At 37.4% G+C, this 26,714-nt stretch overlaps 1 protein-coding gene across 1 annotated transcript; it reads right to left on the reverse strand.

Moving 5' to 3' along the window:
• Positions 1-1,343: 1,343 nt before the first annotated feature.
• Positions 1,344-24,715, reverse strand: LOC139737424 (receptor-type tyrosine-protein phosphatase kappa-like). Its single transcript, XM_071648101.1, has 18 exons — positions 24,461-24,715; positions 21,936-21,999; positions 18,923-19,025; positions 16,828-16,890; positions 15,246-15,513; positions 14,589-14,676; positions 13,198-13,274; positions 10,956-11,078; positions 10,307-10,476; positions 9,594-9,729; positions 9,275-9,424; positions 8,805-8,904; positions 8,080-8,156; positions 7,543-7,677; positions 6,737-6,862; positions 4,762-4,910; positions 3,749-3,884; positions 1,344-1,821 (listed from the first exon to the last, which is right to left on the reverse strand). The coding sequence occupies exons 1-18, from the start codon at positions 24,557-24,559 to the stop codon at positions 1,717-1,719; spliced, it is 2,169 nt and encodes a 722-aa protein (XP_071504202.1). The 5' UTR covers positions 24,560-24,715; the 3' UTR covers positions 1,344-1,716.
• Positions 24,716-26,714: the final 1,999 nt, after the last annotated feature.

A 26,714-nucleotide genomic window follows, 5' to 3' on the forward strand; every position in this document is an offset into this window, starting at 1 on the left:
TACCAAATTTCAGCATAATGTAAAAGAAGACGTGCTCTTTCAGAAAATATGAAAAAGTCAAGTTCGGCTAGGTTGACCCATTTCACTTATTTTCAGTCCTCACGCAAAATCAGTGTGTGCAACTTTATGTTCGTTTTGAGGTGCACGGCCACATATGACATCCAATTGATATCAAAATCTCACAGGAAAATTGATTTGTGAGTACATTCCACGGTACATTCGCGCATAAAGTGTACACTATGTTTTATCTAACAACGCAAGAGTTATAAAAGCCCAAGAATGACTACACAATAATGAACACAGAACTTTTGAGAAGAAATTATAGAATACATTAAACTACTGGTGCAGATCTTAAAGTGACATACGATAAGCATTGCAGTTTATGTATATACCTTCACATAGATTCCCCAACAACTGGTAATAATTCCCTCCATATCTCCCAGTTGTTTCATCCCATGGGTTGTCAGCATTCCGTAAAGTCGGAAATGTATGCTCTTTCCTGTATGTACTCCACTTGTAAGCATTATGACTTCCAACCAATAAATGTCCACCAATGGTCTGTAATAGTACTAAGTATCTAACAACTTTGTAATCTTACTTAGATATGAAGATTCCATTTTGCCTTGGCAAACAGAATCCTGTGGCTTGGCCTAAAAAAAGGGGAAGTACAGAATAATAGTTTCGATACACGAAATTATGGCTAGAATGTGTCAATTGATTAACATTGCTGTGGCCAGTTTCAGAATAACCTTAAAATCAACTTTCAGCCCATTACTGTCCCCCACTCTTCACGTTTTGCCCTCGATCCTTACAACCCCCATATGTCGCTTCCTTCTTCAATTCTCCTCTTTCTAGGCTCTTCTTCTGCCAAGCAACGATCCGGTTAAGGGCTAGATGTAACATGGTGTCACCACAAACCTTTCTCCCTCATTTACTTCACCATGCAAACCTTCAAATAACACATAATCTTAAAATCTGTTCTTAATGACTGCTCTGGGGTTCTAAATGCACAGTCTAGTCAAAGTAAAGAGCAAGTCAAGGTAGGCAAATGGAAATTTGACCTCGCAACAACATATCCCATAATTTTATAATGAAAATTCATAGAAGCTTTTCATCGCTCTTTAAAAATCTAATTTCTGATGACTTACACATGAAGTTGAGAATCGAGGAGGTTTCCATGGACAATGGGTACAGTCATTCAAGTATGTTCTGTGGAGAACACCAACAGTGCTAAATAGTAACAAATGATTGCTAGTTATAAGTTGATGGCCATCATTTTACTATTGACCAGTACTAGTGTGGAATAATGGTTTGTAACCAAACATCATGCTCACTTCCCCTTCACTATCAAAGCTGTAAGCTGAATATGATCCCCTAAGGGTACCTATCATAACACTTCATCGGTGTTATTTAATCAAAAACACATGTACAATGCATACACAAGACGCATGCATGGTATATAGGTACACATATGAATTAAGAATCAAAATTCATAACTTACTGACCCCTTCTACAAATGCAAAATTACAAAATAGTATTCCTTATACATCATTCTCGTCGATCTAACATAAATCTTTACTATCAATTCAGTGAATTGCAGTGATATTTCTGGTTACAGAAAATTTGCAATCAAGCACAAACTCAGTATACATGTACATAAAAATAGAACTAGTACTGCAACTTGTAAATTGCGATGTTTGACTACATTTCCTCAATCTAGCATTCAGCATGACGAGTTAAAGTATCCATGTTCATGTATGCACTCTCCTGCTGACTCTCTAGATATCTGCTCATGGCATCGTAGCACAGTTTGTACTGGTCCTGCAGATAACACAATATTGAGAAAGAACCACGACAACATTACATTAACTAGAAATGTCGCTTTGGCGACTGGTATGCCTCCGCCATAATGCATGATTTTCCCAAGAGGTCTAGATAGTACATGTGGACAATGTGTGATTACATTTTCACAAAATTGGCAAAATACCGAAATGACAAGTTTGTCACAAATGTGTTGAATGTTCACCTTCCTTGACTTAGGTTTAATTGGATGAATAGGAGAGCATGTATCTAGGGATTTAAGGACTTTAACTTGACTTTGGCCCATTCATACATTTAGGCATTGAGTAATTTTCAAGGTACAGGTGTGGAGAAAAAGTGCAATTTCTGAATTGAATAGTAAATTGTTACCATTTTCATCTGGCCCTTGACCCTAAAATTCATAAGATAATCACTTTCAGGTAGAACATGCATAACATGTACTAAGTTTCAAGATAACTTGAGCCACTTCCGAGATATGAAGGAAAAAGTTAGTTCAGCACTTTCACTTGATCTTTGACCTTTTGACCTTTGAGGCAATAAAAGAAGTTAAAAAAAAACTTTCCAGAGAATTTCTATTAGGTTACACATGCATACACCAAGTGTAAAAAAATATAACCCTGCTGGCATTGCATAAATATGAGGGAAATAGTAAAATTTTGAAGTGTTACACTTGACCTTTGACCCCTAACATTCTCTAGATAATCACTTCCAGTCAGTACATGTATATACTATGTTCCATGAAGATACATTGAACAATTTTCCAAGGTACGGAGAAAAAAAAGAAGTTTTAATATTTTTACTTGACCTTTTGACCTTTGACCTTTGACCTCATGACCCAAACTTTCACCAGAGAATTTTAATTGGGTAATACATGTATACACTAAGTTTCAAGAAAATATCTTCAGGCATTCAATAGATATGGTGGAAATAGTGAAATTTTATGTATTTGACCCTGACCTTTTGACCTTTGACGTTTGACCTCATGACCCAAACTTTTACCAGAGAATTTTAATTGGGTAATACATGTATACACTAAGTTTCAAGAAAATATCTTCAGGCATTCAATAGATATGGTGGAAATAGTGAAATTTTATGTATTTGACCCTGACCTTTTGACCTTTGACCTCATGACCCAAACTTTCACCGGAGAATCTTAATTGGGTAATACATGTATACACAAAGTTTCAAGAAAATATCTTCAGGCATTCAATAGATATGGTGGAAATAGTGAAATTTTATGTATTTGACCTTGACCTTTTGACCTTTGACCTTGACCATGTGCACCCAAAAGTTGATAGGCACAACTTCACCCCCTAATACACATACATGCCAAGTTTCATTAGGATACCTCAACAGGTTTTGATAGTTACCTTGTCCACAAAATTCATTACAGACGGACGGAAGGACGGACGGACGGACAACCCGAAAACATAATGCCTCCGGCACCACTTCGTGGCGGAGGCATAAAAACTAAATCATTCCATACATTAATGTTAGGCACAAAACGCCAACACTGGTACCTATATGTAACATCAAGATAAATACAAGTTGTTTGTGTATGAGGGATATGGGATACTATTTATAGCACTGGATATGCTTGGATTATTTTGAAGCTCAACTGCATACAATTTCAGCTCTCCAACTCTTGCAGTGTCTTCAGTTATTTTTGGGGATCCATGTTCTCTAAGACAGAAAAAGAAATTGGATTGGCAATGCTCTCTGGTGCCAAAATGAAAACCAAATTGAAAATATCATTCGAAACCATGAAGGCCTACTGTACTTATGAGCTTAGGATGTAAGCAAAAGTAAGACCTTTCAAACCATTACAGTTTTCAGCGTAATAAAACTTGCCACGTCACTTACAACACCTTGTTAAATTAGAGAATGTCAGAATCACATATACATGCATGCTTGATGAGACACTTACAAGTGATTCCACCATGTTGGGTCTGTTGGCACGCAGATTCTTCACTGTATGGAAGATGTCTACTGTGTTCTTTCTCTCGCACTTGTCAATTATAGACCACAAAGCACAGAACACTCCACTCCAACCCGTTCCATTTCTATGAAAGATGAAAGGTCATAGCAATAAGAAAAAACATATACCGTTCTGCAATTCATGCAAAATGTGAGTGATGATGTATGACCAATAATATTGGTTTATATACATGTATTCCTATTCTGGACATTATCTTTCATTAGTTATGTTTGCTCATATCAGAAAGACCATTGTATCGAAAGTTCAGTGAATTTCATAAATTGAATCCAGAGGGATGTGTGTTGGTAAGACGTGCCTGCTTGTACTTTTCACATCTGTTTGTAAAACTTTTTTTTTTGTGAAACAAAATTTAGCCACACTGTCCAAAAGACCTGTGTATGCATAAAAAATTGGGAGCATGAAAAGGCCTATCTACTTTATATGACATAATAATAGAAAGTTCTCATTATTTTCTCATTTGTAGAATCTTCCGGTATTTGCTTGAAAATAGCATCAGTTAATACACAGATACCAACTGCCTGGTCTCCTGTATTCTCTGCACCATTAAAAGATTTTTCAAACTTGACTTCAAAAACACCTATACAGCATTGTACGAAAGAGGTTCATTCCAAACAATCCATCCTACCTATGTAGAGTATTTGGTTTGTAATACATGTAATATGACAGGAAAATAAGAAATTCATCTTATGTTTGTGCTCTGGGAAGGACATTATTCAATAAAAGGTTATGTCATTGATGAATAAACATTTTCTTTTCTTTGATTATACATTTGTTACTTAGATATTAGGCAGAAATATGGCCTGCTGACAAAAAAAAGAAAGAAAACAAAAGTTTGTACCTGGTTAAACGCGGAAGCTATCCCATTTTAGTAAAGAGACAGTTTTCTATTGGAACCATCAATGCTGTACCTAGTCAGAAGTTAGACTAGTGGTAATACTCACATGCAGTGGACGATGACTGGACCTGAGGTGTGTGAGATCTTGACCGCTTCCTGTGCTGCCTTCACAAGGTGGATGAGTGACATTGGAGATCGTAGCTTGTTGCTTGCAGCACTCCATCCAAACAGTCTGAATTGGGTCACAGTCACACTCTGGTTGTGACAAAAAAAAAATGCCAGCTGAGAAATTCTTACTATCTGTTTAAGGTTAAACTTAACCCTAACTAGGCCGGGGGGGGGGGGGGGCTCCGAGCCCCCCCCCCTCGATTTTTCGCGCGATGTATCGCTATCGCGAGAAGCTATCGCCGCGACATTTCATGACTTTTTTCTTTCGAGTCTCCCGCATCTTTTGACACCAAATTTGCGATGCCCGGGTGCGCGGTTCCGAAGTTGCGCATAAATATGCACGTGCATGTCAGACCGAAAATTGCTCAAAAACGTGAATTTGTGTACAATTTCAATGCAAACTGTGTTTACAGGCAAATTTCATAAAAGCATGATTATTTTGGAGGTTTATTGATTAAAATCAATTAATTACGCATTTTCTTGTTCGGAACAAGGTCACGGACAAATTTCATCGAAAAAACAATGGAAAACATAAAGTCGAAAAAACACAGAAATACATAAGAAATTCAAAAAACAATAAAATACTAAGGAATTTTTTTTTCTGATTGTGCAATTTTTTTCTCCTACATTTGCTAAGGACACTAAAAAGAATATTTACACCAAAAATGTGCCTGTTTTGAGCTTTATTTAGTGATTTATACCAAATTGTCTGGTTTCATGCATCATTATGCATAAATTAGCATAATTTTGTGTGAATGATAATTTTTGAAATGATTAACTTCATGGTACTTTAGACTACATCATAGGCAATGCGTGTGCCAATTTTCGTCGCAATCGCGCGGTCGACGGCCGAGATCTGGGGGGGGGGGGGGGGCCTGGGAGCCCCCCCCCCCCCCCCCCCCCCCGGCTGTATCATCTACCTAAGTAGCCCGGCCTAGTTAGGGTTAAATTACCACCACACCCATCTCACCAATCTGAACTGATGTTGCTGTAACTGATTTTTATATCTTATTGATCAAGACTCTTTACTTTCTTTTCATTTTGTATTATAGTAATCTTTGAAGATGATAAGACTTGCCTTGTGCAAAAATAACTTAATAATTCATGCCCAGAGTGAGTTTCGGTAGTTCGGATTTTATATGTTGGTATGATGGCTGTATCATTTTAACATCTGTCAATTACCTTGTAATGATTTTATGCAAAATGCAGTAATAGACCATAAACTTCCATGTCATTACAAAGCCACTGTGGTTTTTAATTTAGTCTCTTGATTCATCCATGCGTTTCTCCATCCACTCACACATTAAGTTAGAGCATTAATGGACTTGTAGCTTTGTCTCTTTGATATGATACTGACAAAATCATAATTACGCACGAAAATCCAATGCCATTCTAAGCTCTTCCACAATGCATTAAAGGTATTATTTACCTTTGGCAGCAATGATTTTAAAAAAATCAAGATATGACATTTGATGCATATGTGTAGGTCTGTTGTACCACAAAACATCCTACCATATAACTTTTTTTTGCAATAAAGCCTGAAATATAAGGAGATATCAGTATTTTTTCCAACCGTTACTGTAGACCGTTTAGTCTGGAAACATTTTTATTATAACTATGGTTTACATTTTGTGTATTTAACAATAGTTAACATCAATTATATGGATTAAAATTATTTCAGTGGCTGTTTCTATCCCCAACTCCCATTTTGGAACTATTTTGAAGAACTAATGCTGGGTTTTTGTTTCTTCTGAAAATGGTAAATTATGCCTTTAACTATCAATGGATACACACACATACACACAGATAGAAATAGACATGTTTTCCCCAAAGAGCATAGAACTGCTATGCATGAGAAAATAGAAAGTACGGTATCAGTGAAATCTAGTTTTGCTTTCAAAGTTTACACAAACCTCTCCATTGTTGGAGACAGTGAAAGTGTCGCGGGCAAAGTGCGGTCCACTCGAAGATCCTACTCGTGCAATGTTTAGAGATCCCATCTGAATAGTGCCCTCATTGGGCCAGTACTGAGGACATGTCTGAAATATAGTGGAAGAGAACAATGAAGGGATAAAAATTACTCATGGGTTATGTTAACACATTGCCTCAGGGAACATGATGATCCCTTTACAATGCTTATACGACAATTTGAGATTCTCTAGAAAGCTTGCGTCTACCAAGGTGCAGACGAAATGCACAACGAAAATTTAGTTAATCTGGCAACTTCTCCACATGTCATGTTCTTGAAAGATTCTGTTCACTGTCTTTATCATTTTTCAATACTTCCCGGGTTTTTTGCACCTTCGGAAGAGAGCTAAATTTCCCATTAAAATTTTCAAAATTCTGACACGGAAGTGAACATTCTGACATCGCCAGCACTCCATCGTCGTCAGGACAGCTCGCATTTTGGGAGAGGAGGCCAGGCAAGATCCAATGATTTATAGATGCTACCTGCCTGCCAAGTGAAATGAAAAAACTATCATCTCTAAATTTAAGCACACCAGAACACACATCGCACGCTGGACAATATTAATAATCGCAATTGCTCACTTTCGCCAAGTAAGTCAAAATGTCATAAAATATATCAAGAAATCACTCAGAACGTAGAGTTGAAAGTTTGTAAAAAAAAAATACAGGTCCCTATCTTGTCAACAACCGTTTACAAGTAAGATGTACCACATGGCGTGTTGTACGCTGGTTCTTCGGAGTGTCCACTTACCCCATCGGTTGGGTCAAGCTTATTGAGCATAACAATGATAGGACACTTCCAGTCAAAGACAAGCCGCCATATGTCCACTACTGTATTGGGCAAGGGAGCCTGGGTAACTACAAAGACACCCTCTTCTGTGAAGGTCTGCAAAGAAAAAAAAACATCAACATTGAAGCAGAGCAATAGCTGCAGTGGTGACAGCAGTAAGTATTAGTAGAAGTAATCTGCCTTTTTGTTTCTGCCTGCTCCGTTGAAGCATTCAAGAAGTGGGAATCTTTCAGTGGCCCTACTTAATCATATGATGGACACAGCATCAACTGCAATGATTTTTTTTTTATTTAAAAATGCATGGCTTTGATGGAGGTTACCATTTTTTTAAATAATTTGAATTTGAGGTTTCAAAGCAGCAAATTATGTATAAGTCGTTTATAGTTTCTTTAAACTCTTTTCTGTCATCTATTTGGTTTTGTCTGTTTTCAACATGTCATGAGAACCTATGACTTTGAATGAACTCCTAGCAAGTATGAGGTAATCATCAATACTCACATTCATTAGCGATGCATTGATGTAATCAGTGGAATCTGCAAGTCCCTCTGAGACAAGACAGGGTCTCTTTGTCTCCACTTGACGTGCAAAGAAGAAATGTTATGTATTATTATAATGCATGATTGAGCAGAATACAAGATACCCCTCCCCCCAACTCAAGCAGGGCAGGCACGGGGGGGGGGGGCAGACCTCCCCCCCCCCCCCCCCAACACACACACACTTTTTTTCAGAATACATAGTGTCTAACCACTTGGGCCCCCACTTTCTTTTCTGTTTTTCTCCTGGAAGTGGTACCAGAAATTGTGGTTGAGCTCTTTTTTTTTTCTTTTTTTTTTGCCCATTAACCCCCGGAAGTTGTACCATCAATAAAATTGCCATGAAAGGCTTTTGTTTGTTTGTGTTTTTTTATTGTTTGTTTGTTTGTCAACTTATGAAATCCGGAAGTAGCAGGAGAAAAGTGCAGGTACGACTTTTTTTGTTGCTTGTCAGCTGATCAAACTGTAAGTGGCACAAGAAATATAAACTTCCCTCCCCCACTTTTAAAAATGCAGCCTCGGCCCTGTTCTTAACCCTGTCTTATTGACATCATCTCCTAGACATCATCTCTTCGAAGAGGAATCTATTTTCTCCTAACAATACTGAAAGACAGAAATAAGTGGAGAAATTATTTAGATTATTTTCTTATTTAGAAGTGCAAGTTTCATCAGTTGGATGCAGTGACTCACAGGGCAAGATGTCTGGGAATCTGTTCTTGTTATTGTTCTGAGGCATCTTTCCTCCTTTAAAGGCGCTGCTAGGAGGAACTGGTGCCAGAGAGTCGAGCAACTGTAAGAGATCAATCATTCCGTCAGATTAAAAGAGCTCTCTCTAAATTGTCCTCTGAAGAAAAGCAATGGGTAATTCTTTTTCTACCTTGGCATTAGTGAGTGCAATGTGAAGTGATCACTGTGACAATAGATGCCCTTTGCCAAGCCAGTTGATCTCTGTAGGGCTATATCATGTTTATGCCACATTCCACCACAACAGATTTGCCTTGAGGTAGATCTTGCAGGAATGTTTCTCTCATTTCCATGTTTCGTTGGATTTTTTCTCCAAGGTAAAATAGAATACATATACTTTTTCAAAATCTTATTCAGCCAGTCATGAACAAAATTCTAGCTGTGTGCACTGGCATTGGTGTTGCTCTTTTTCTTACCTCGTATTCAAGCTGAATGTTGATTTTGTTTGTCTTTGGGTCCACTCTGTTCAGAGTAGATAGCTTCTTCTTGAACTGTGCCACAGGAATGTTGGTCTGGCCCAGCAAGTAGACCTCAAGAAGAGCATTGTAGATGAACAGATACTGATCCTGAAAGAGGAGGAGGGTTTAGATTCTGATTAGCTGTCTTCTAAAGAGTGTTTTTTTAAACAACATGATCAGAGAATATTAAGAAAGGCTTGTAACCTGGTCCAGTAGCTTTTAGGGTGACACAAAATGAGGGATGGGTAGGAGGGTCAAATAAATCGCATGTTCTTGCCTGTGTGTGTACCATCTTGATACGGTTTTCCCTCATCTGGTTGACAAATCCAAAGATGTCCACCTTTCCAGTCTCTCGCATCATAAATAGCATGTTATAGAGGGCGAGGAAGGTGCCTGTTCTTCCTGCTCCAGCGCTGCAGGAAAAACACAGAGACAAGACAAGTAACATCATAAAGCGAATGATGTCATATTCAGCCACTATTATATTCAACAAATGACAAAACTGTGGGCCATCAACAGCAAGCTAGCAGTTTTCCAAACCCAGCAAAGGAAACCAGAATTTTCAAGAATTTGAAGAGGGAAATGTACGACAACTATTCAAGAGTTATGTCAATAGCGTAGAATATGAGCCACTTGTGAATTGTAAGGCAACACAATAGAGTTTTGTAGCTCTCAAACTGAATCGACTGAGTGTTTAGGAGATTAATCCATCAAAAACCTCTAAATGTCTACAGCAGTATTTGATATCAAAATGTGAAAATACAGTTATTGGATGAGCTACAAAATCAAGAATTAAAAGCCTCTTGTAATTCTTTTGTTTTGGGGATAAGCAAAACAAAACAAAAACATCACTTTTTAGTGAAATAATACATTTCTGCCCAAATATTCTTTTCATGCTAAACACATTTCCGGTATTCACCATCAAAGACTAAAGTCAGAAATTAAAAGTAATTTGGGAAGAGGACAGAGCAAAGGTTGATTCATACTAACCTGCAATGTACAATCATTGGTCTGTTCCTGTTAGATAGAGGCATTGTGGTGTGGTGACGAAGCACAACTTCAACAAAGTCGAGGAGAGTTGTATAGTCCTCAGGAACTTCCTTCATAGACCAGGACATGTAGTGGAACTGGGTGACTGTTCTTTTCTCTTCACTTCTTCCCTGCAAATTGAATAAAGTAGTAAAAGTTAACTTTAATAGTTTGCATCTCAGGAGATGTTGGTGTTGGTGGTGGGGGGGGGGGGGGGGGCGGAGGGGGGCTGAAATCTGAAATTGAAACAAGCCTTTAAGAATTAAAAACACATTTCCAATTATTAAGTCATTGTCATCGCAATAACTCTGTGATGTTGCTGTATCATTTATTTCATACATTCATTAAAATCAAACAAATCGATACGAAGCAAACTTCAACATTTTCTTTTGGGGGTTGGGGAGGGAGGAGGGACGCACTGCAGATTGTCCAAAAAGTCTAAATATCTACTGTGCAGCAAAATGAACTTCTAACCGAATGACTATCCTCTGTTACTTTTTTGAGGGGGACGGGGTTCTTTAAGATGATGTAGCTTGCTTGCTATAAGTTATCTCTAATTGAAGACCTATTTTTCACATGTAGATTTCAAGTTCAAGAGAATACATCTCACCATCTTAACGTCCAACTCCCTGATGGCATGATCAGAGAATGTGTGTTCCTCAGACAAGAAGATGGAAAAGTTTCCAATGTTGATGGATCGTGACTCCTCTGGCCAATATTGCGTGCATTGGTCCTTAATAAAGAGAGATGCTTTACATTTCAGAGACAGGTTTATCATGGTAGGTATCAAGCAGGCTAGTCCATATAATTGATCAGTTATCATTAACAATGCCAGTGAACCATTCAAAATATGTTCCACCGTCTGGCTCTTGCAAAGTCACTTGGAAGTACCATACAACATTATTCTGTGGCAGAGGCATAGAAGGTGCAACAGTTGATTTTTAAGCAGTTTTGTGGTCATTTTTGTAATGCATGGTGACAATCAACGATCAAACCGTACACTCATTTCATTATTGATGAACACTGTTTCAAAAGAAAGTGATACCTTTCCATTCTGAGTCAAAGCTGTCACCATGACAACGGTCTCAACATTTTCCTGCCATATCATCCTCCAGAAATCAGTCAGTGATGCCTCGTTTGGTGCTACACAACAAAGTAATCGAAGGCAATAAAAAAAAATCGCACGGTTACATTATACCGTGCAAAAGCTGAATGAAGTGGCGTTGTCAGAGCCACATTTTATTGGGGATGTGCACGAGGGAAGACATTGATTGCAAGGGTGTAACTCTCATGGAAATGGAACATACTCAAAACTGCTGCTTATAAGAAAAAATCATGCATCACAACCTACCAGTCTTTCCCACACAATCTATACGTATCTTGTTTTATTATGATAATTATGATCAATTTGTGGTATTGAGTTTAACATAATGCACATCATATGAAAAAAAAAATCCACATTCAGCTAAAACTTACAGAACGCAAAGTTCGAACAGATCATTTGATGATGATGGTTGAAATTTTAAAGCATTAAGATTTCATTATCTATCAACAAAAAAAAATAACATCTTGAACATGATATCAGACACAATGATTATTGGTAGAAAGTGCAACTTTTAGAATACATTCCCGCAATATTGCAGGGTTGTTATAAAAATTAAATGGTGTCAAAAAATCTCAATTTCACGCGTTGCGTCATTTACATATAATTTGGACATTGCAATTGAAGTTCTCGCATATCAACTGCAATCAGTTTCATATCAACACAAGTACTGGAGGTTGACAATACTTTCATTACATTCTTGCATCAACAGTTAAACAAAACTGATAAATCATAACTCATAGATATTCATGAAAGATTGTGTACTTTCTCCTACATCTTGCTTTTCCTTCCAAAACAATGCTTTGTTCAGTTCAGTTTGTACCAGTAATTTAAACACTTCTGTCTACTAAATATGTGGAACACACATGACGGCTGGTATGTCTTTTTCTGTAGGCCTTTGATGTTTTCAATTTGGTAGATCGTGACATAAGAACAATAGTGAATTGCAAAGCGGTCTGCTTTTGATATCCCAGCAGTGGTATAGGAAAGAGATTTGTAGTTGTTTGAAATGGTGATACAGTACTTCAAAATTTATGTTGAATCCATTCGTCTATTATTGTCAACATCATTTTCAGGGCGAAGAACACTACAAATCAGAAAGAAATGTGAATATGCACATTAGTAGCACTCATATTCTATTCTCACTACTTTAATCTTTACCCTAATTTTTCAGTTTCCTTTCTTTAATATTGCATGTCACACAAATGTCATACGCACACAACTCAATATGAAACAGAGGGAAAGTAACAAGTCTAAAAACAAAATTGCACACACCACATATGATCGCATCCTTTACATTTTGTAGTTTCTTACCTTGAGATGCAATAATCACCTTTTCGCCTCTGAAATTCTGTTGCAAAGAAATATGAACTTTAAGTAGTGGCCTGTCCATGATTATGACATAAGAGACTGTGTATTTTTGTCAAAAGGATGTAAATGTTTGCATTTAACATTTAAAACGGGGAAAATGTTATCAGAAAGACATCTTGCTTAATTTGTCTCATATCGCTCATTTCATAAGTCATATTGAAGAGAAGGCAGTGAGCTACAGAGTGACAACTTGAAGCACCACACGAATGCACTTACTGGTCTATAACTGGCTTTTGTAGATATTTCCTGAAATAAATTATAGTTGTGATCCAAACATTCTCCTCTTTCACGGAGAATATCTTCTAATGTTTGCTTGATGCCACACTCTATACTACACCTTTGAAGAAATTTGTAGTCATGGAATGATTATGATACTCACATGGATGTAGTTAGCATTGTAATAATCTGAGTGGGAATCACCATCCACAGTCTTCAGAACAACTCTGGAATGATCGTCTGTCAAACAACCACAAAATAAACATGTTTTTATAGGATGTACGTTGCTGGCAATGTGCAAATAATCACTTATGTCATACAACATAGCCATTGTAAGCTTCCATTGTTGCAACAAATAATGTAAAATCTTTCTCTTCTGACAAATGCAGGATTTATTTTGCATTTTAAAATACATGACTTTGATACATGATAAGGTTACCGCTAATAGAATTTTCATCATTCAGAACAAATTTGCTTCTAAGCTTGCTTCTAAGTAGGTTCCATCATATTTCTTTAGCATTCATTCTCAGATTCCAACTTTCATAGATTGACCACTATGTTTTATATGTTTGCAATAGTCAATCATGTCTCTATCTCGATATCATGTATTATTTCATTCTGTAATATTATGTCTCTTAGCTGGATATCAATTATAATTTAATTTTGTTGTACGCGATGTATTTTTTAGAGAAATAAGAAAATAATTTGAAATTGAAATTGAAATCAAATAAAAATTAAAAGTGTGAAACACAAAACCCATTTCTATAAGTACGTCTTTATGAAATTATACCGTCAATAGTGGTCTACAGCTAACGCCATGTTGTGACTGCTGAAATATAATAATATAGAATATACCATCTGTACTGTAATTGCTGAGTCTCCATTCAGTGAGTAGGTACACTGAGGTCTATACACATATTTTGAATTCACAACACTAATAAGTGCATTCATAAACACAGTAATCCGGAACAGGAAGCAGGACAATTGTTGGAAGAAGTTGTTTTGCACGGTGACAAATACAAGCAGTTTGCTATGGCATTGATTACAAATAAAACACATCAATCCTACTTATGCATGTGCACAACAAACACGACTTACCAAAAAGTAGTGTTATATGTCATGTGATTTCACGTAAACTGCCACATATTTCAAAATGTTTTGGCACATTTTGAACAAATGTGACTATCTCTGAACTCAAAAATAGCTGCAAAACAACAAGTGTATTTGGAAGTGAATATGTTGTGTTCGACCGTACCGGAGTTAGAGGCACTTAAGACATAGACATTACATTGACCAAACTAGACTCGTAACTAATTCTAATACCTTGATACTTTCAGTAACCGAGATCAGACATGTATGTGAAACACATGGAAATCAGTCTATGCTCAAGTGCAAGATCTAAACGCTTAGTCAAATTGAGGTCCAAGCAAATTAGCATCTAAATAGTGAAAAATGCATAAACAGCCTAGGCCTATTCCTTTATAAATAATCATCCTTTCAATCAAAGATAGAACATTTTTAGCTAATAAGCATGAAGTTGTTTGAGAGACTCACATGCTATGATGTTCTTGAAGCGATTCTTGGCCTTGTTCCGTTCTTTTGATGCTACATTCCATGGGTGGAGCTGGCTGCTCTTCAGCATCTGAACAATAAAAACAGGGTTTTTTTTAAAGATGCAATGTATAATCCATTTGTGCTCCCACTAAAAAAAAAAAAAAAAAAAAAAAAAAAATCGATGAAAATATCGGTAAAATCGGCATCAATGCAACAACAAAAAGTTTGGAAGCAAACGAAAAAACAATTAGGACAGGAAAAATGTTTGAAAGAATTGGTGAAAAAAAAAAGAATTGAAAGTCCACAAAGAGTCAGATATACAATGTATCTTATATTTACAAATCATTCAGCGATCATGACTTTATATGATATAAGTATGATACTTACGAGAATTTTGGACTCAAATTTGATAATGGATGTCAGTGATTTATATTTCATGATACTTCATTCACACAGGCATTTTATTCAGCGATCTTCTTTTAACTGAGCGCATAGTCTGTTTTGTACAATCAATTATCCACAGTCGGTTTGTTTCTTGAATTTGTATGCAAATATAGTGTACTAGTAGGGTGCCTATTGATTTATGTACTGAAGTGCTTGTAAAAACACATTGTTCATCGGTTGAGGAAATAAAGTGCACACAATGGCAATATTTACCTGGTATTCCAGGACGAGTCCATTACCTTCCTTTGCTTTTTTGTGCTCAATGTACGCCTGGAGCTCATGGACAGGTATAGGACCAGGAACTGCAAGATCCTGGTAGATATCATCTTCATTATTTTCCTTCATCATTGGCTCTTCATAAAGGTTGTCATAACTACCACTGCATTTCTTGCTACAACTGGGGGAGCCACACCCCTTGAAGGTACTCATCTCTCTATTCCCATCCCCATCCTTCTGAAACATCCGGTAGCTGGGGTAGTACCTGGGATTCAGAGATTCTTTGCGTTCTGGGTTAGAGAAGGCTGCAGTCAGTTCAATGACTGGAACATCTTTAATACCTTCATACAGGTGTTCTTCTGGTACACCAGCATTAACATTTTCACGCAAAACAATATATTGGCCTTGATCTGTGGCAGAACCTATAATTATAGGATTAAAAAATGGATGAGAACACCAGGATTAACAAATACAGAATATGTATCACAATTGTGACCTTACACTGAAAAAAAAGCCCCCCAAAAGATTCTTAGTTAAATATCAAAAGTAGAATAAGGAGATCGACAAAATCTTGTAAATAGTGATACTTAACTGATCTGATGGGGTGTTTCCAGTTCACCAAAATAAGTAATGGAAAGGCCAAAAACGATAGAATGCCGATTTTGAGAAAAGTGGTCAAGGAGCAAAGTTTGATTTGATCAGTAGTCTTGTGTCTCAAACGTCAGCGTTTAAATGTACATCGCCCGATGCGGAATTCTTTTATTGTTTGATCTCAAATTTTGGAGATGTATATAAGTTACACAGAAAAAACAGATGAATAGATAGACATTGGAGGGGTCATCCTTGAGTATTTTCATCACAGAATATTACTTACAATATAATTCAAGTCAGATAACAAATGAAGTCAGTGTCTTTACGGAGTGGCGGGAATGACAGGCACTGTTCTTCGATGATTAGCTATCTTGTATCTACAATCAATTTTAGTTTCCTGCTGTGTCAAAGAATCTTTTTAGGGTGAATTATGTGTCTAAATGTTTCTCTAATTTTCAAAATAACAGTGAAACAGATACTCGTTCATTTTGAAATTCTGTCATCACCATAAAGTGCCACAAAGACAGTTCTACTGGTCAAGCTGATTAAGAGGAATTATGCCTAATTGACTCCTGAAATGATTAGACAGATTAACAATCAAAATTGGTATCAAACTTTGATATGGTATTGAACATCATAGGGATAACATGAATACAGTATAAAATGAATTATCATTAGTATATGATAAAGATTAGCGTTTGCAAATTTGCAAATTTGGTTTTCACTCATCAGCTGTCATTTGTGTAACTGATGCCAAACACATTTGTGGACAATCATCCTCTTCTTATGTGAGGTTGCATAGTTTTTAATCATTTATTTCTCTTTTACGACTTTGTTACATTTCAGCTATATACCCCTTTTCAGAATTCTTGACATGACTTGGGTTTTGTTTTGTTTTGTTTTTGTATGCGTAATTTACTAGTACAGGGGTAAATTATCTTTATAGACACTCCGTTTTGGTACAACGAAATAAGCATTTTACGTCTACGAAGAGTTGTGTTGAAGATATTTCTCACCATCTGTGCCATTAAGCTGCTTTTGGTCCTGGTTCCTGAACACATAAACATAAATTACACACAGCAAATTACATTGATGTGTGACGATCTGCAAAACTGGAATGAAGAAATGGATGTAGAGTATTGCTATTTTTTGTGCAACATTTTCCTGGTCATATTTGTATGTGTATGTGTGTGTGTGTGTTCTCAAACATCCTAATCTAAGCCAATGGAGCTTTTTTTTATACCAGTCTGTTCTATCAAAACTTTATATAAACTGTTTTTCGATTAACATGGACATCTCAAGAAGGAAACGCTGAATTGCCCTCTATATTATGAATAATATTACGAATTAAACGGATCACCAGACTTTCAGTCTTGACAAATTTCAAAGTCTAGCTAAAATAGTGTAGACCCTACATGCTGGATGGTCTTCTGTGGCTGTTTGTTTGTTTGTTTGTTTGTTTGTTTTATTTAATCACGGAGTTAAAAAGCGGTCTGTCAGTCGACAGGCTGTTTTCAGAGAAGCCTTGAAGAACATAACAGTTGATATGAACAGAACCAGTCGAAAATAAAGATCCGAAACAAAACAAAACAAAATCTAGACTGTTCGGTAGATATAGACATTTGCCTCTTGTTTTTCAATTAGTGAAAGTTCCTGGCATATATTTGCCCAAGCAAACAGACAACTATACATACTCAGAGCACTCGTGCCTCCTACATTTTAGAATACATTTGACGCATGCATTTTGGTTTTAAAGGTATGTAATCATATGTAATCCTTGTAATTCTATTTTATTTACTGTCTTTAGACTGCGATATTACCTCCGCCAATAGGAAGGTTAGTGATCATCGGTGTTGATTTGTCTGTTTGCAAAATAACTCAATAAGTTGTGAACGCATATTGAATGAAACAGGTGGATCTTGTTAAATACCTCGGCTTTATTGTTGATAACAAACTGAAATGGGATAAAGCACATATCGACAATCGATGCAAAAAAAAAAAAGCTGGGAAGTTAGTGAAATATTTAGGCAGATTTCAACAGTTAATCAATGAAAGTAATCTTAAGGCAATCTATCAGTCCATTATCTCGCCATTTTTGTTTCTATTATACTGATATACTTGATTCAAGTGATAAGAACTATACAAATCCATTCAAATTCTTCAAAATTCCGCTGGGAGGTTATCATGAAAATAAATCCTTATGAATATCGTGTGTAACTGACAAATCCATTCTGTGTTAGATTAGTCATCCCTTGAGTCTAGGCGTATAGGAAGCATTAAAACGCATTCGTATTTAGATTGATCGGTTATAGTATTTCTGATATTTTGTAAATGTTTGTGTAACAATAGTATATTCCGCTTTTATTTTCTTTCTGTATTCCTGAGTATTTTTGTTTGTGTAGGTTTATATGTTACTTTTAATGATTGTAGTTTATCATCATTATTGTATTCAATTGTCATCTGAAATATAAATCTTGATGTATGTACCTTTTTTATCATATAAGTGTATATTCTGTTTCTTTATATTTGTCATCTGACGGACCACTGTAAAACAACGCTGTGATAGTAGGGTAATAGTTGGGCTATACGTCCGTTAAACGAAGTATCCATTTTCATCTTATATATCTTTCTTTGTATGTATATCTTTTGTATGACGCGAAATAGAATTCAATAGAATACAATACAATTCACTGTAAAATTGTAAATCTTTAATTAATTACTTATTGCCTATTCGTATTATGAGATACCCTGGTGATTATCATTTGTTATTAATGCACCAATAATTACATGTTTTGAAATTTAAAGAACAAATATGAAATTGTATATACCATTCAAAAATAAACAACAAACAAGTAGTCTGGAAAATTTGTAGACTTATTGAACAGTTAACTGGTGACAATGTGCCTAATGCTCTTGTGTTGGTTGCTAAGAGGCAATTTTAGGTTGGCAAACCTTAACTCTGAAGTGGCATGGTTATCAAACTACTGGTTGCATACTTTCACTCTGTTAAAATGTGAAGAATACACAACTTTACAGCAGTAAGCAAAATGCATTGATGGCTTTGGCTCCTGATAAAAACATACCTTCTGCAGAAATAGAAGCCTACAACCACACCCACAATAAGGAAGATGAAACCACCACCAGCAGCGACACCACCAGCTAAAGCACCAATTGCAGCAGGTGCTCCTGTATTTAGCACATAGAACAGAGTGAGATGTGATGTACATGGGACCAATTACATACATGTATACATAACTGCAAAGTGGCAGATAAGTTTGTACAAGGGGAATAATGCACACATTCACACTACAGGATGAACCCTGTTGCGACACGGATTGTCGCCCCTACACGGATTGTCGCCTCCTGCTCGGGGCGACAATCCGTGACGGGCGCTGGCGGCACGGATTGTCGCCCCCGTCACGGATTGTCGCCTGGCGACAATCCGTGACGCTTGTGCAGTTCCCAGTTTTTGACCTCGAAGGCGACAATCCGTGTTGGCAAAAAATTTGTTGCGACACGGATTGTCGCCCCGTCACGGATTGTCACCCCGGGCTCGGGGTGGTTCCTCCGGTGTTAAGCTTTGGTGGGATGGGTATGACTGGCAAGTTATGCGTATGTGTGTGTGTGTGTGTGTGTGTGTGTGTGTGTGTATATATATTGTGAGCTGCATGATATGTGATGTGTATGATTTGTTGTGTGTGTGTGTGTGTGTGTGTGTTTGTGTGTGTGTTTGGAGTATAATAATACAATGTGCATGTGTGGTGGTTACATAGTGGTAGTGGTTTGTTTGTCTGTGTGTGTATACGTGTGCCTGTATGCTTACGTGTGTATGTGGAATATAGTGGCGCTACTGTGGCAATACAAACGCCTTCAGAGTGTATGAGCACGTGTTTAAAGAATTCACACCAGCGTTGATCTAAAAATAGTATGGGTGTGTCAACCAAATATCAGCGGTGAGGCGGGCTAGGCGAGAGAGAGACCGAGAGAAACTACATACGAGGGAGGTACCCTCCCCAAAATGTTATTTGTCTTTGTTCATTTTTCCCTGCAGTCATTTTCTTCCATCAGTCTTATAAACTAGAACGTCCATACCACTATTCTTTGTCCCAGAATAGGTTTGGCATGCTTTATGCATGAGCGAATAATTTCCACACGCCGTAAAAAAATTGTCAATCGTTACTTGATTTTAGCACAAACGAACTGCCATTGCACACCGCTAATACATACGTAATACAAACAAACACCAACAAACACTCAAACAAACCTCATAATGCAAACAAACCGACTCAACACTTTTTTCCTTGATATTTATTGATTTCATTCAAATCATTCATAAATCGACCCATTCTGGGTGCAACATGAACAAAAAAAGTTACAAATGGCAATTCGAAACAAAAGTAAATCCATTTGTCAATTTATACCACAAATAATCTCACTTCAACATAGATAACTCGATTATAGACCAACCCTACTAACAATTTCTTCACGAGAAAGTTTTGACATGTATAGGGCCCTACCAAACCTATATTCCTTGAATACATTGGTTTGGATCATGTAACACCTTCTTACTTACAAGGGCATATACATAAAAAAACACACAAATCTATTACACAAATCTAGAATGAAATCAGTCATAAAAGACCCCACCACCCCCTCCCCTCCCATACCGAAACAAATCTAGGGCCTACATCTATCCTAATATTAAATCCTACCAACATCCGTCATACCATTTATAACTATCCTTCTTCAAATCCAATCCCCAACCCACCAACCCCTGATTAAACAAAACCTAAATCATCCCACACCCACATTCACCGACCCAAATACACACACACACACACACACACACACACACACGAAGGTTCGTTATTCCGAAGTTTCGTTTTTTCCGAGGCTTCATTTATCCGAAACACACAATTCCCTATACCTAGTGGTTCGTTGATCCAAAAATGAAATTCGGAATAACGAACCTTCGGAATAATGACCCTTCGGACGAATGAGCCTTCGGACGAATGAGCCTTCAGAATAACAAACTTTTGCAATAACGAAATGTAACCCCCTTCCCACATACCGACGCACACCCGAACCAATACCACATCCTTCCTGATGAAACGATTTCCCAATGTTGATAAATAAGACATAATGGACCGTATGCAGAAAAGCAGCATCCGCCCGCACGCAAGCTCCACTCCGAATTCATATACAAATCTGCCAAACAAACTCATCAAATTCAAAGCTGCTGATAAAATCAATATCAATGTTTATGCCAGCAACAGCTTACTAGGTATCCCTCACCACGCGCAGCTAAAAAACACATACGCAAAAAACTGACATAATAAACACATTCTTCCATCACACACACACACACACACACACACACACACTCACACACGCACGCACACGCACAAACGGACACTAAATTATCATGTGCACGCGCACATACACACTTTCTTGAAACCTCACCATGACTTTTTACATGGCATGTGTGCATGGATGTAGCCATGTAAGTTATGTGTTAGTATTTCAATGATTATGTCCAGAACGATATTACCTAGCAAAATGTGCTTCGAGGGCGGGCGACAATCCGTGCCCCCAACGCCCGTCACGGATTGTCGCCCCGAGCAGGAGGCGACAATCCGTGTAGGGGCGACAATCCGTGTCGCAACAAACCCTTTGCATGCATTATGCATACAGGAATGTACTTCTGTGCACACAGTTGCAACAACCACTCGGTTACGAACACACATGAAATAGACATCCTTTACAAGTCTTCTTGATGTGTTGTTTTATAATATAGGCCTATACTTTCTACTGTAAACCTCTGTATTCATGGCAATCTACCTTAGTGATGCGAGGTTTGAAACATTTCGGGCACGCACAATTCATTGCCATTGTGGTGAAGGACGTTGCAGCATTGTACTTTGTGTTCTAAAAGTTACCAAACCAGGGTGTAATTCCAAGAAATTATAGATAGCCTTCATATTTATTGTCATAAAGTGTCAGTGTTATCATCTGCATCCACTACGAATCAGCACAAAAACATCCATATAATATTACAATGTAAATCAATCCAACTGCAAGTCGTTAACAACGTACTTTTTGTTTCACCAGTGGTAATAGGTGACCAGTCGCTTTCACCGGCACGATTGACAGTGCGAACCTGTGGAATATAAAGTTTATAAATACGAAATGTACATGTTCATAGGAGACATACAAGCCTCGATATCAAAGTGGTCCATTCTTCCATTTCCTTGTGTTTGTTACTGAATGAAAACTTCTTCCATTGCTTCGTCGTTTTCAGACTTCTTACTTGCGGCAAATCAGTACAGTCCCGTGGGACATCTTACGATTTTTTTTTCTTGGTTTCCTTGGCCAACATCTTACCGTTTTATAGACTTCATACAGAGTTCGTAATATCTCATTGCTCTATAGGTTTCACTCCTGCAAACAAAGATGTTATAATTTGTGGCACTGCAGTAGCAGAGTTAACGCATGTGGGAACAAGGAGTAGTAAGCAAATAATCAACGTTGGTAAAGGTGATTGGACAAACTATCACTTCCGAGGAGATCTGGGGGGCATTTCATGAAGGAACTTGTCGGATAAAATATTTGACAAGTCAATTTTATCCGACAAGTTTTGAGAAATTCTTTAGTCTGATTGGCTGATTTCTCTGAACTTGTCGGAAATAGATGACTTGTCAGACATTTTATCCGACAAGTTCCTTCATGAAATGCCCCCTGGATGTAGCTATCTTTCCGACGCGCTGCTGAGGAAAGATAGCGTACACATTCAGATCGCCGAGGAAGTGATAGTTTGTCTCGTTGTCTGAAACCAAAAGTTGATTATGTGCTTTATATTCCACATCTAGGGTCCTAGATATTCCCATTTTATTCCACATCTGAAACCGTTTTAGCTGTCTTTAGGTATCATCAGGGCTTAGGCTACGTAGGTTACTTTAGACGTATGCGCGTACTGTATAAATGACAAAACAACGAATTTGCTCCGCGCCTCGCGCGTGGCACCGAAATAAAAGTGCGCTGCACCGTGGTCTATCACTTGACCCAGGTCAAATGATAGACCACAGTGCAACGCACTTCTATTTCGCGCGTACTCAAAATTGTAAGCAAATATATGTAATCAACGTTGGGTAAGGTGATGGGACAAACTATCACTTCCGAGGCGATCTGGATGTAGCTATCTTTCCGACGCGCTGCTGAGGAAAGATAGCGTACACATTCAGATCGCCGAGGAAGTGATAGTTTGTCTCATTGTCTGAAACCAAAAGTTCATTATTTGCTTTATATTCCACATCTAGGGTCCTAGTTATTCCCATTTTATTCCACATCTGAAACCGTTTTAGCTGTCTAAGGGTATCCTCAGGGCTTAGTCTACGTAGTTTACTTTATGACGTATGCGCGTAGATGACAAAACAACAAATTTGCTCCGCGCCCCGCGCGTGGCACTGAAATAAAAGTTCGTTGCACTGTGGTCTATTACTTAACCCACTAGCAGGTCAAATGATAGACCACAGTGCAACGCACTTTCATTTCGCGCATACTCAAAATTGTAAGTTATATCACGCGTTAGGACTGTGTGGACTAAGAGATCAGCGAAACAAAATGACTATCATCATAGAGTGTAATGAACTTTTCTTAGGTGATGTGATGGGCAAAACTACGCTTTATCACGTGATCAGCTCTTGGCCAATCCTATAGCAAGATTCTTAGTATGTGGAATATAATAAGTTATATCACGCGTTAGGACTGTGTGGACTAAAAAATCAGCGATACAGAATGACTATCATCATAGAGTGTAACGAACTTTTCTTCTCAGGTGATGTGATGGGCAAAACTACGCTTTATCACGTGATCAGCTCTTGACCAATCCTATAGCAAGATTCTTAGTATCTGGAATATAAAACGAATTATTCAGTTCAACACCTCATAACGAGACCAATAAGAATCTAACACATAAAAATTGGATGTTCCTATCCCACAAAATCAAATTGATGTTGCCAACTGTCTTAAAACTTTATGAGGATTTTACTTGTTATTGTCACATTATCTCACAATGAAAAAAAAAATCTACACAAAAGAAAAATGACTTTGAAATATGCATGTATGTAGAAATACAGCTTGAGTTGTGTTTGAAATTTTATAATCAACGGTGAGAAACAATCCCCCTTTTTGTCATTTCATGTCGAGTCCATAATGTGCCATAATCATAATGCCATATCGGGGTGAATGAAACCTACAATCACAGTACACAAAAACTGAATGAGAACTTCATTGTCTTGATTCATGTGAACGTCTCTCTAACTGAAACTCTGAATTTAGAAATAGAGTAAAACACTGTAAATAAAATGAAATCACCCAACACAAAATATCGAGGAATAGTCCAAATACATAATTTCAGGCCTTTATGAATGGCTGTGCGTATTTAGTGTGGTACCATTCCGTATTAGCTCGTACAATATTAAAAACATTTTCAGAAAGAGTCATTTGACAAATTCACAAAGTCATGGTTGTATCTGTGATTGTTATGAGTGAAACAATGAACGAAGGCTCTCTCTGTTTGAGTTTATGACAAGTAAAATCAAATAATTAGGCACGAAACATACCTGTACAGAATACATACTCTCAGCTGAGAGATCAAGGATCTGGTACTTCATATCAAACTGTACTTCAGTGACATTGGCGAGAATGTAGTGATCATCCATTTCTGGTGCCGTACGGCGATACTGCAGCTTGTACGCCCGAATTTCTCCATTACGGTGTATAGGAGTGGCTGCAGACCACGTCACAATGAGAGAATCCTGGGTACTGTTGAATATATCTACATTAACTGGTACAGGTGGAGCTGATAGAAAGAACAAGTAAAGATATTCAGGAGTGTCTTAAAAGAAATTTAATACACCCAGGTAGAAAATACTGGGTAGATATTTAAAAGCAAGGTGAGGGTGAAGACTATGCATAGTGGTCTCAACCTTACAGTGCATGGCATGTCACAATTCAAGTTCATTTTCTATTTACTTAGGTTTTCCCGGTCAATTTCATACTTTTGTCATTCAAGTTCCTATTCCGAGCATTCGATTTCACGCATTCCACGCTCGCAGCACTGAATCAGCAATCAAATTCAAAATCCGGTCATTCGTATTCACTACCCGAGCATTCATATTCACTCTAGGAGCATTCAAATTCACTTTCGGAGCATTTATATTCACTATCGGAACATTCAAATTCACTGTCGGAGCATTCAAATTTAAGAGAGGAGCATCAATGAGCATTCAAATTCATGTCAAGCTGGCGACGGAATCTGGTCGGTCATTCAAATTCGTGAATAGGCAACCATGTTCCAAATAACTGCATTCAATTTAAAAGAAGTCCTGAATTTAGTTAGTTTGGGGCCGGGTATGCATGTGTTTCTCACTTGGCGCTGAATATATTGAGATTTATGATGCTTATTTATTTTGCAGTAGAGGTCCACCTGTTAATTGACAATTTTGAACTCGCGCTTAGCAAATAGGAATATAGGCCTACAGGCACATGTCCCTCGGATTGGACATAAAATGGAGGTCCCACGTGTAAAAGATTCACAACTCATGCACGTTAAAGATCCCACTTCATTTATTCATCGCAAAGAGCAAAACATCTAACTGGACCCCATATGGAAGACCAGCTTCTGCAGCTGAATATGGGTTATCCAGCCATCTTCTTTGATAGAAAATGAAACAAACAAACCAAAGTTTGGCACTGTATAGGCCTACAAACAAGAATAATACGGAGGGTTGATTGACACTTCCGAGGAAGAAAAAAACCCAATTTCGACTATATTAAAACTGATACATGAGCATTTTATACGTGTTGTTTGTTGTGTATTGCTGTCTTATTGATTTAATTTTGCGGGACTATGTGAGATCATTGTGTGTCAGTTTGTCTTAAATTGATGAATTGTCATTATGTGGTTGGTGTTGGGGCGTTGTCAGCGTGCAGTATCATCAAGAAATATGATTTCTAGTCGTTGTGTTGTTTGGATGCACTGCTGATTGTACATTGCAATTGGAAATTTATTGAGATGAAAAACAAAAAATACATGAACAGAGAACATTGTAGAACATGTAAACAATCCTAACTACACTATATGCAAGCATTCATTGGTTGTGTTGGCCCTTTTTCCTTTCTTAAAAGTCTCCTCCATTTTCCTCGTTAAATTGATTGCACGAAGTAGGAACTTGATCGCCTAAAAATGAATTTGAACGCTCCAAACAAGCTCATTGGGACTATCACGTGACTATCGCATGAATTTGAATGCACGAGTAGGAAAGTCGGTGCTCGCATTTGAAATTGCATGCCCAATCGTGAATTGATTTCACGAAAACGAAATAGAACGCTCATAAAATGAAATTGATCGCTCGGATTCTGAATTTGAATGCCCCAATATTTTCTCGTGCGTGCGCTGCGTGAATTTGAATGCACATTAATGAATTTGAGTGACAAAAGTATGAAATTGACCGGGAAAACCTATACTTCATATCAGGTTATACATTGAAAATTGTGAGAACTAATCTGCCAATTGTCGTATTTTGTCAATAGTTACTGAACAAAACCTTCATATACATTGATATATGTGTGTGACTGTATGTGTATAGATAATAATGTACACATGTGTGTGTACGCGGTGCGTGTATTCACAAATTGAAATAGTTTTGATAATATTGGTCAATATCTAAACTCAGAGTTCAGATTTACAATTTAAAGAAGTTTTAGGGGCGCAAGTTTGTTTGGCTATAAGCCCTGCCCTTATCAGTGGTTTTGAATAAAAACAGAGCGTAATTACATAAGAAAGCTTAGATCAGAGCAAATAGTAGTACCAAA

Source organism: Diadema antillarum, unplaced genomic scaffold (assembly GCF_040938485.1).
Source record: "Diadema antillarum isolate AM-2024a unplaced genomic scaffold, OU_Dant_1.0 scf00000029, whole genome shotgun sequence".
Taxonomy (NCBI): domain Eukaryota; kingdom Metazoa; phylum Echinodermata; class Echinoidea; order Diadematoida; family Diadematidae; genus Diadema; species Diadema antillarum.